Genomic DNA, 12372 nt, shown 5'->3' on the forward strand with positions numbered 1-12372 from the left:
GCCACTTTGGTGAATAAAAGTACCAATTTCTTTCCATAAGAGCAAAATCTGTACATTATTCAAAACTTTTAGCTGTCAGTGTATATATACACTGCATATGTAAATTAGAAGCAACAAACAGGACCTATTTTTTACTAATGGTTTCAGACTTTTGGGCGCCAATGTATATATGGGCCTACTTATTTAATAAAACAATTATGCAAAACGTTTATGTGCATATGTTCATTTTATACAGTAGTTTTGAAAAGGGCTGTTCTTATTCACCATGCCTTCGTTAACCACAACCAGAAGTTCTGCCAGTTCACTGAAAGCACATGTGCCACTGCAGACCACATGCTTTGTCCTGCATCCTTTTGAACACTCTGTTCACACAGCTATTTACAAGCGTGGGAAGGTGCAACAAATTGTTGCACAGACGGTTCAAAGCATTCACGCATGATAAAGGAAGATAAGGAACTAAATGTCAAAACAACATCAAACAAATTATTGAAAAATATTTGAAAAAGGAGAGGAAGTATCTTTCTGGGTAAGCTTGCTAAAATTGTTTTATTACATCATAAAGGCGTGAAACTGCACGGTTAAGGCTGTTGCATTTTCATTGAGTTATTAATGAGCAAGTAGCTGCAGCATTGTTTTTTGTGAAGTTAAACTACATAAGAGTTACAGTATGATGACATTGAAACAACCCTGATAGAATATTTGTAGTGCCTACAACATAACAGCAAGAATAATGTAAATAGCTATAAATATCAGGAGTACAAATTAATGAAGTATCAAATACGCTGTGCAAAGTGCTTGTTCAAAGAGTGTTTTTCTTCAATAATGTCACAAGAGATACAAAATTAAATGAAATACTTTCTCATAGCTATACACACCTACTCTCTATTAATTTAATAATAATAGTAAAGTCATCAAAACTATTTAATAGCACATGCATCATGCAGTGACCAAAAGTTACTTCAGAACTTTCTTATATTTTTACTTCAAAGTAGCCACCATTTGCCTAGGTTACGGCTCTGCACAATCTGAAGTTTCCTTCTACAGTATTGAAGGTGTTCCAATGAATTCTGGACACTTGTTGGTTGCTTTTTCTTCACTATCCAGTCCAATTCACCTAATTTGTAAATTAAAACTAATAAGTAAGCATTTTTATTATTTTTATTGTTTTGGTCTGTAAATCCAATTTCAAACATTTAAGCACAAGCCACTGCATCAAAAGGTTTCTAAGATCACGAAAGACAATTTAGTCAAGTGTCTCCAAAACTTTGACTCGTAGGCTTCATTGAATATCAACAAACTTGTTCTCTTACCTAACAAATGCTCCTCCTCCTACTGCATGAGGACAAATAAAGTCTTGCCGAGCAAGTAGACTAGTCTGTGAGTTGTCAAGCAATGAGGTCTCATATTTGCAAAGGTTATGTCAACTTAATATTGGAAATGAGTAGGTCATCAATACATAATTTTTTTTTGAAGGTTTGATCCATGTTTGAGCTTTGTTCTTTGATGTGAACTATCTATTGTAGGTAGTATCATTCCAGCTGGGACATTTATCCAGCATGCAAAAGACTTCTGAATTCTCCATTTGCAGCTTTGGTTTGAACAAGCCTGGATTCAGGTCTCTTTTTCGCTGGTCTTTCAGTTCAAGCTCCTATACTGTGGATGAGCACCAACAGCACCAGCCTGATGTCAAATGCAAAGCTGCTGCTCGTTCTTCCTCTTGCACTGGTCATCTTTTTCACGGTAATGGGAAACCTGCTGGTAATCCTGGCTATTGCTCGCACTCCTCAGCTCCACACCACCAATGTCTTCATCACCTCTCTGGCCTGTGCAGATCTAATCATGGGCTGTGTGGTCCAGCCCTTGGGCGTCAGTATGGTGGTGACCGGAAAATGGCTGCTGGGTAAGACTGTTTGCGATCTGTGGACATCCGTGGATGTGCTCTGTGTAACAGCCAGCATCGAAACGCTATGTGCCATTGCTGTGGAACGTTACATTGCAGTGACAAGGCCACTCAAGCATCAGGTTCTCCTGAGCAAGCGTAGAGCTGGGTTCATCGTATGCATGGTGTGGATGGTGTCATCCCTGGTTTCCTTTGTGCCAATCATGAACCATCATTCTCACGAAAATGGTGACAACGAGACAAAAGCATGCTACTTAGACCCACACTGCTGTGACTTCATTACCAGCAAAACCTATGCCATCTTTTCCTCCATGGTGTCCTTCTATGTGCCCTTGATTATCATGGTCTTTGTGTATGGGAAGGTATTTGCCATTGCGACCAGACAGCTGAGACTCATCGATAAGGATAGAGTGCGTTTTCAGAGTAAAAGTGAAGATGACTCTGAAGCACAAAAAAAAATTGTTCAGTCTTGTCAAAGTCCACATCCAGAAGCTGAAACAGTTCAGAGTTCTAGCCGTAGACCATTAAGACATGTTCTCAAGGAACACAAGGCACTCAAGACGCTGGGAATTATTATGGGAATATTCATTCTTTGTTGGTTGCCCTTTTTCCTCTTCAATATCATCAAGGTCTTCAAGCGTGAGTTTCCCCCACAGTATATGTTCCTTCTGTTGAATTGGCTTGGCTATGCTAATTCAGCCCTGAACCCATTCATCTACTGCCACAGCACAGAGTACCGTACTGCCTTCCAGAATCTTCTAGGCTTGAAAAAACACAAGAGACTGAATCGCAATGCCTTGCAAAAACACCTACGGATGCTTGCCTCGTGCATCCAAACCAATGGTTGTGTGAGAATGGATTGCTTAGGTCATGAAGACCCAACAGTGGTGCAGATTAGGAACATGAGTTCTAATACATGTACAGTTTTCAAAGAGGAAGTGTATTTAGAAACTCTGCCTCACAATGGCTCAACTGTGACAAGGTTCAGTGTTACAGAGACTGTTTAAAGGTAAGAGCAAAAACTAAATTGTCCATTTTGGTTTGAAAGCCTGTTTTATTTCTAAGGAAGCATCATAGTACTATTGTTCATACTTAAGGCCAACGTATACTTTGGTCTTCAAGTGCTGGTACACAATGTGCACAGCGTGCGTGACAAAAATAATCGGCATCTAAAAGAGTATCACAAAGCAGTCATAATGTGTATACATCGAAAATGTCCATATTGCCTCAAGGTCAAAAAGAGTACTTTCACATACTTTGAAATGCTGAACGTTCAACCATGTTTGAGATGGTTTTTTGAGCAGTTCACTTCAGAAAGGTTCTCACGCTTAACTGACCACATTCCCCACCCTGGACATGGTTTCGCAGTTCATTTTTGAACACTGAAGCATCAATTTCCTCTTGAATGAATGACATGAACACAAAACAAAACTTACATCTGTCATTGACTCAACAAATGAGATCAGAGTCCTCAATATTAAAAGTTCTGACTCATTCGTTACAATTTTATTTCAGGTTTATAAAAATGAGCAACCAAAAAAAGAAAAAAAATTCAAGCTGAGGAAACAAACAAGCAAAAAAAAAAAAAAAAAAAAAGAAGGTGGAGACTTGTGGCAATGGTTTCCAGAATCAGCAGTTTGTTGTGAGGTGAGCAACTGCATGGGTCGCAACATGCCACATCATTTTCTGAGTAAAAGGGGTGATCATTTTACAAAGTAAGGCATAACCTCACCTCCTCATTTCCAGAAGAGAACCTTGAAGGAAATCTTGCCACATGAATATTGAATTAGACCACAATTTTCTCAAGATTTTCCCCACTTTGCATTTCATTTATTTCTTGATTGAGGTGACAAGCAAAGAGGCTAAATTAAACCTCTTGTGTGCTGTATGAAAACGTTTAGTACCTCAGAGCAACACTAGAGTGAGGAGAGTCATTTTTAAATTCTTAAGCGATGTCAGACTCAAAACTGATTAACAGAATAAATCAGTTCAACATGTTTCTCGAGTAGCTGAAATGAGTTAGAATTAGATCATTATCTCATTAGTGTGTAAAGAAAAGAATAGAAGATTGAAGCCGACGGTGCTCAGTAATCAGCGGTTTGTGATTAATCCAAAACAAATTACTGAATACTTCTCTAAAATTTTAATCAGATTACTTAACTAATTACTTTACGAAAAGTAATCACATTACGTAATACTTTAATTTTAAAAGTGCACAAAGTAACTTTTTGTCTATGTCATTTTGGACTTACACTGACACCTAGAGGCATGGATGCAGCATCATTCAAAATCAATAGATTTCAGTCACTGATGCCATTGTAGAAATGTTCTATTCTCAGTCAGCCATGATTCATGGCTGAATAAATGAGTGAAAGTGTCTTATTACAGGCTAGTAATATTCGGCTGGTCATGTGATCTCAACATGGCAGCCCCTTTGAGGGGACCCTCTCCATGTAGCTTTAAACAGCTTTTATAAAGTTAATAAGTCTTCATCTCATGTGAGTGCTCATGATTTTATTTGAGTACATTTCAAAATTACACTTTATTTTGGAGAAATTGCACCTTTAAGTTAATTTCTAAAACACTTTTCAGTTTTTGATTTTCCACTCAAAGTATTCAAAATGCCCACTGCATATTTCTTCTTTATTCATTTTTGCATGCAAGTTCCCACAACGATACAGTGTTGCTAAGGTGTTCTTAATAGTTATTAGCTCATTAGCATGTAGCTATGTGGTTGCTAGGGCATTGTTAGATGGTTCTGAGTGATTTTTAGGCATTTTAGAGGGTTACATATTGGTCAAAATAGCCCACAGCCGATCTCTATAATTTGTGGTCCCTAAATATGGCTCGAGTCCTACCTTCGATGCAAGTCTGTAATTGTTTTCAATCTGTTTTATAGTCCATCAGGTGCAATAGTAAGTGATAGCTTAGAAAAGTAATAGCAAACTCTAACAAGCGACACAATTTGAGGAATCATTTATATAGCACAATGGTGCTGGACAAGTTATACAATGACTTCTACGCTTATGTTTTTTTTTTTAAAATCATAAATATGTGAGAAAGTGATACTTGCCTTATCAAGAGTACCACTAATAAATAATTAAATCACACTAGTAAATGGGTGGAAAACATTACGTGAGCAAAACAAGACACATAGAGCACAATTATTTGATTGGTCTGGTCTGGCTCAGAAATCTGGTTCAGTTTGTGGTTGCTTTAATCAAAAACATGCCTCATATGCCGGAGGGGATTAGACATCTTTCTAATGTGCGTGCATCAAGTAATGATGCTGATTGCAGAGAATATTTTGAGACACGGCAGATACAAACACATCTGAGAAAAGTTATTTCACAAATCCCTCAAATGCTGAAGATGTGCATTTTGTGTGCGAACGTTGTGACGTGCACTGTAGTACATAGACCTGTACTAGGGTATACATAATCACTGTACATTCTTTCCCAGTTCAAATGTCTAATCAGATAATAATTATTCTCCTCCCACAGAGCCAGTAATGACAGAAAACAGCATCTATGGTTTTCAAAAGGACTTAACTGTACCCTACCATTAACCAGTGGACCCTGACTTCATTACATTCTGAAGGTGACGGTGACGGTAAAGATTGTTATGCAGGAACAGAGTTCGGAACTTCAGGCAAAATGACAGCCATAAAAATCAAGGTGTGAAGATGTAAAAACACCAAAAATGCCTTTCCATCCACTCAAAAACATAAAACAATCTCTTGTTTGGACCTGGCTGCAACATACTGTACTTCTCCTGCATTTTAATCTAGCATGAAGAATAATTTATTTGGAGATAAGAGTTCATTATACTTTGAAAAATTTAACTTTTAGAATTCAATACTGACTACCCATTAATAAAAAATTTTTATTAATCGGACTAAACTGCACAATTTGGACAGATGAAGAGATTTGAACACAGGACTGGCTACATTTGCACATTAATAATGCCTTTTCCATATTGCATGCTGCCCGGTCATGGTGAGATAATATGGAGGAAGTAGAATAGATTGCTGTGTACTGTACTAACTGTATATGGTTGAAACGACAATAAAAACCACTTGACTTGACATGTTATTATTACTAAAACCAAAATAATTAATGATAATGGTGAATTCATGTAACATTAAAATTTCCATGGTTACGACATTCCGACTTGGAAAAAAATATCTTTGTAGAACTCGTAATCTTAAATTGTAAACTCAGAATTCTATGAAAGCTCAGACTTGACCATTGTGACATCATGTAAAAAGAACCAAAATGGCAAAAAGAACCAAATGGCAGAAATATTAGCATATTTCTGTTTGATATGCCATTTTATAATATAGTGTTACCTGGTTACTTTCTTTGTTATTTATGATTTTGTAAAAACATATAGAGGTGAATTATTGGAGTTATTAAATATTTTATATATTTCATTGTTATGATTTCTGGCAAAGAAACTTTCAAGAAAAGTTCTCAGCCCGAGGACTTAATTAGTCATTTCAACATGACATGAACGCACCATACCAGTGAAATGAGGAACAACCTTGCACTGCTCTGTCTATGTGTAGCACCTGCAACTCTGTATATCCTTCTAAATATTAAAAACTAAGTTCGTTTTTATTTAACGTCATAATTTTTTTTAACAAGATCCCTGATCATTTCAATTTAATCTTAACAAAGGCAAATAAATAAATATTATATATATATATATATATATATATATATATATATATATATATATATATATATATATATATATATATATATATATATATATTTTATTTTATTTATTTTTTGCAAAGAGACTGTATAATGGGGCATTTAAAATCAACAGTATATTGGACCAAACAGTTAATCCGCAGTTGAAGATTAAGCACGGACTCATTTCACATGCAAACAGGTTGTTTACACAGGAGTCTTAAAGGCATAGCAGCATACAAACAATATATTTAATTCTAATTTAATAATAATATAAAATGTATGGTTTAACCTTGGCTTGATACATTTCCGAGCTCTACCCGGAGTTTAAACATGCACATTCTGGAGTGGATCAGCTTGAGTGGAATGCACAAAAACAGACATTCCACTGGCAGTCTTGTACCACACATCAGAGCGTTGGTTACCTTTTATCACTTAAACAACAAGCTAAGAGAGCACAATTTTAATTATTTTGCATTGTAAACATGCAAATGAGGTCAAGCAAGTCAATGAAGTCTAGGTTGAGTGTTTGGTTTGAAATATTGGTGTTTAAATGTATTTTTAATGCATTAAAGTATCTCTAGTGTGGCAAATTTCTCTTTGAGTTTGCTTTATCTCTCCTCTTTCATCCTGACAGTCATGAATAAATGTTTTACAGAAAACTGATATAAAAATACTTGTTATAAACATGTATAAAACAATGAATGCATGTATTCAACAATATATTTATTGTAAATGCATGTAATATATTATTGTATACAAGTGAAAGTCTGTCACACACACACACACACACACACACACACACGTCAGTTTTACTTAATCCTCCCACGTTCATATTACTAAAAAAATATATATATAATTTAACCTAGGGAACTTAAATGAACTGAGCTGTATAAACTAACCACAAAAAAAAATGTCTTGTCAGCTTTACTTAATCCATTTGTGTTGGGATAACACATTTGTTTAACTTAAATTGGAGGATTTCTGGTTCCATACATGATTAGCATAGGACTCGACAAGGAAATGAAATGTTAAATGTAGGTGTTATTTATGTATCTTTGTGCAAGACTGCAGTTTTTAAAGTGCTTTGTAAATAAATCTTGAACTTGAAGATGGTAATATGGGAATATAAAGACTTGTTAGTGTTTCATTTTTTTGTATGCTGAGATTTAGAAAGAAATTGTTGGGTTTACTTACTGTAATTCAGTTATGATCCCTCTACTTAAGTATTAAAGTTGAAAATTACATAATTTTAATTTAAGAAAACTCATTTGAAACATGCGCAACCACTGTCCATGGTTGAATTAATTTTGACAAAAGTGTAAACATTTAAACACTTTGTCGAATTGCAGGGCAATACAAAACATTTGATTCAGAGTAACTAAACAAGCATAAAACAGAGCAGGCTGTATCTTCACATTCATTCAGTTAATGCAACTTTTTATAAAGTCAAATTAAATGGCATCACAAAGGCGATGAGTCATTTTAATTGGTCTTTTCTCGATGCGATGTCATTGTCATGTGCACGTACAGAGACAGCCAGACTGTAAAATCCATTAGTTTGATGAAGCTCCACAACTATTACAGTGACAGAAGAAACGTAATTAATTGCAATCTCACAAAAGGTCAGAACTGCATCAAATCCTGATCTTTTAAAGGCTGTTGTTTTGTCGCATCGGTGTTCCTCGGTCTGAAATATGCATACCAAGGATAGATTTGTTCATTTCAGAATGAGGTATAAAATCTGCCAATTTTGAAGCTTTCTTTCAATACTGCCAATCAAAATGAGAACATAACAATTAAAAAAAATGTCCATCACCCACCCATCCATCCATTTCTTTCTTTATTTTTGCTTATAGCTACTTGTAAATAAAGGCTCCTTGAAAGCTGAATTCTGAGCTTGTAGCTTCTCCAACATGGCTGTGCTTCTTCATAAATACAGCTCGTGAAAGTTTAAATCTCAGAAATGATTTTCCACCCGTTTCCTTACAATCTACGTTTTAGTGGTTTCACAGCCACACATATGATGGACAGTTAGCTTCTAAATTTTGAAGAGTATTCTTGAAAAAGAAATTCTTCCTCCCCTTTTCTCTGCCTTACATTTGTTATGAATTGTCCCCATCCACCACCCCCCTTTCAATGTACTGTATATATGCTTTATAAATATATAGTCCAGGCCTAAAAGCTTGTATAAGCCAAAGGTCTGATTGCTCATGGAAAATCAACCCGGTCATTCAGGCACAATGTTCCCTCATCAGAGCAGAGTCTTTTTGTTGATTCATACCCCTGATGTAACTGCACATAGAGCTGCCATACACCTGCACATAATACTCTTACTGTCAGCTTATGAAAGTACTAAAGACATTAGAGCAGAACTATATTATATAGAGCAGAACTATATTATATATAGAGAGAAACCAATCCCAAAAACGTAGTTTGGCTGCAGCCCAGATGACTGGTATATTTCTTCATTTAAAATGAATCATTTTGTTTAATACATTCATGGTTTATGAATGCCCCTTTCCGGCTATAATAGTCTCCTGATTATCTTGATGGTTAACTCCAGTTCCACGTGTTCTAAGCCAACTACAGCAAGTTCATCCACATGCTGTATATAAGACATATAAAACAATTTGTTCTTCAATTGCATTCACTTGTGGTGAATTACAGCATATGTGTCTCATCAAAATAACAAAGTCCAGTTTGGTTAACACTCCAGATAACAAGGATTCAAATGCATTTTAACAATTTGTGCAATTTATTAAATATATGTCAAGTTTAACTACAAGCATATCAATCATTAACTGGTTTACACCTAATATAAAGGTGCTAGAACATGCCAATAATACATAATGAATTACATTTTGTGGCTAATTTCAGCGAATAATAATAATAAACTATGTAAATGTTCCTCATACTAAACTATTGAATTGCTTCAGAAAAGTAATTTTATGGTACTTAACACCCCCCGCAACTCCTCAGTTAGTGTAAAAAAAAAAAAATGAAAAAAGTAATTTAATCTGCTATTTTTGCACACATTTGGCCATTTCCCCTGTACTACGGATACATGTGCTCGCTCTTCAAACAACACATGCCTGCAGATGTCATACTTTCACATAAGTGGATAACAAGCAAAGCTGCAGCACAAGACCAGCAGGTTCATAAAGGAAATAGATGATAAGTGTTGAAATGAAGAGCCATTACAGTATTTCAAAAGACTGCTTTTATTGCCACTTCAATGCACAAACTTTATGATCATCCATTCAGATTCCTCTGGAATAAGGAATAAACAGAGCAGGAGCGGAATTAGTAGAATGATAGCTATAGATTCTCACTTTCTGCCACCCAGGGAGCATCTGTTGTATGGGTTATCTTACATACAGCAATGTGCCATTCCTACTCATTCCTATTTCATTTGCATGTCCATCTGTGAGTAATGCTGCTTATGGAAAGAGTCAATCAGTAAAATAATAGGGTTAAAAAACTAATAAAAAAAAGTACTGAGAATTTAGTTTGAAATAAATGCAATAAATTATTTTATTTCAAGTATCTTTGTCCTATTTTTCATATATAAACATATACACATCATACAAATATTTAAATTTTTTAAAAACAAGATACATTTAATTGAGAACGGTAAGATCTGTAAATTTTCCTTACTCCGTTGGAAAACAGTTATTTTTTATTGTGTTACACATTATTCTAACAAAACTCTGGAGGTTTATGCTTAAAGGAATAAAACCTTTACGGGATAAAATAAATTCATTGTATGCAAGTCCAAACTAAATCGCAAAACAAGGACCCCATTTTTTTTAGGAAATCTAAGGCTTTTGAAGCAATGTAAACAGTGTAATCTATATATGGGTTGCAAAAGCTTCATAAACACACATCAGTTTTACCTGCTGCTTTACAGTGAAAGTATGATTGAATGTTACATTTATGAAGTACTTTTCTTACACTTAACTCAAAGCACTTTACACAGTGAACAGGGACTCTCCTCAACCACCACCAGTGTGCAGCAACCACCGATGATGCAACGGCAGCCATAGTGCAGAAAGTAGTGTTTTTCTCTCCATAATTCAGAGCTTTAATGCATTGCTGATATTTGAGACCCCACCCTGGTCCTATAATAATAGCAGATTATAGGTTGAAGTGTGAACGTCTATGACTCAGGCAGGGGAGAGTTCTATGGCATTAAAGATCATTCCCTCAGCGCCAGATTGCGATTTCATGAAAGGGCCTACAGTACAGGATCATACCATCAATATTTCACCCTCCAACTTGTGAATCCTTTACAATCCCTACCCTTAAGACATCAGATCTTGGGAATGAGAACATATAATATGAATCTGTTTTATATGTGAGAGACAGTGGAAGAAAGTCGCATGTTATAGTGTGACGTAGGGTGTCAGAGTGACGCAGGACATTCAACGAGAGAAAACTAATGAAAGAAAGTGGTCTCCATATAACCCCTATTTTCTTCAGCAAAGCAAATGCTCACATTTTGATTACCAAAAACAAGCATTGTTTTCTTTTAACATGCACCCATGAAACATTCAAAATAATATGAGTATTAAGAAAGTAAAAAGGGTCAATTTTTATGTCATAGTGACATGAATCATTAATGAATCATACATTGCAGCAGTGTGCATAACCTCTGTTAATGTTTCCTGTCCCTGTCCTGAACACATTACAATGGCTAAAAGATCATCAACCATGAGTCACAACCTCACATAGACTGATTTTAGAACAGTTTGCCTTTTAAAAGCAAACGAAAACCCTTTTTGAATAGGACATTTGGAGCTCTTTCAATAATGAGTATTTCACATTTGGCATGTCAATAGCATTTAAAGACGAGCATGAATGCACGTACACTCACTCACTTGCATCCACCTCATGCTTTAATGCACAATATTGTGTGGGGTAAAATATCAAGTCTTGCAGATCTTGACAAACATAAGGCTTTTCAGTGTGATGAATATCACATACGCTGAAAGAGCCTCAATGGAGGAGGAGAACGGAAAATCAGCCCTTAAGCCTTTGTCTCTGGAAAGAATTGCCAAATAATGCATCCGTTTTGTTGTCATTTCCTTGCGGGCTATAAAGCGCATGACATACGTGCTTAATAAAACCCATGTGGCATTCAGACAACAAGGACATTAAATTCATTCTATGCTTATACAAGAATGTGATCATATGCCATAACAATACACAAAAGGAAGGATTAATGTATATCATAAAAAAGGATTTCAGTAATCCAGAGAAATCTTTTAGATGCATTTTGGTAAGAAGCATCCAATCTTATACACAGAGAGCTAAAGAGATAGACAGACGAAGACAGACAAAGAAATAAAACATACTTTTTCCACACACACACACACACACACACACACAAAAAGGATAAGGATACCTGGCAGCTATGGTCACACAAAAGAGCAAAATTGATAGGGCTTTGTAATGAGGAGAGATCAAAGTGCATCTATCAAAGGGAAGATGCCATTTCTAATATGGTTTCACTTTATACAGAATGATCCATCACCCTTCAACATCTCCAAAGGAATGACCTGCCAGAAAATAAAGCATAATACAAAGTGTTCCTCTTCTAACAGGAAAGACAAATGCTATTAACAACCAGAAAACACATATCTGCTGTTGCCAGCCAAACAGTTATAGGACAGCAGGACTGTAATTGGCTTGAACATGTGGAAGCCACTGGAACAAGATCATATAAATCTAAATTAAAGGCCACAGTCACATTTATTCAGTAGCAAT

At 35.6% G+C, this 12372-nt stretch overlaps 1 protein-coding gene across 2 annotated transcripts; it reads left to right on the forward strand.

The window, feature by feature from the left end:
* The first annotated feature begins 389 nt into the window (after positions 1-389).
* LOC127635999 (beta-4C adrenergic receptor-like) lies at positions 390-6228 on the forward strand. 2 transcript variants are annotated; one of them, XM_052116343.1, is made up of 3 exons: positions 390-526; positions 1524-2909; positions 5404-6228. In XM_052116343.1, the coding sequence occupies exon 2, from the start codon at positions 1660-1662 to the stop codon at positions 2905-2907; it is 1248 nt and encodes a 415-aa protein (XP_051972303.1). In that variant the 5' UTR covers positions 390-526; positions 1524-1659; the 3' UTR covers positions 2908-2909; positions 5404-6228. The 2 variants fall into 2 exon arrangements, with proteins under 2 accessions (XP_051972303.1, XP_051972304.1); XM_052116344.1 differs by lacking the exon at positions 390-526 and having other exon boundaries at positions 1393-2909.
* The last annotated feature ends 6144 nt before the right edge of the window (positions 6229-12372 follow it).

Source organism: Xyrauchen texanus, chromosome 43 (genome assembly GCF_025860055.1).
Source record: "Xyrauchen texanus isolate HMW12.3.18 chromosome 43, RBS_HiC_50CHRs, whole genome shotgun sequence".
NCBI lineage: Eukaryota > Metazoa > Chordata > Actinopteri > Cypriniformes > Catostomidae > Xyrauchen > Xyrauchen texanus.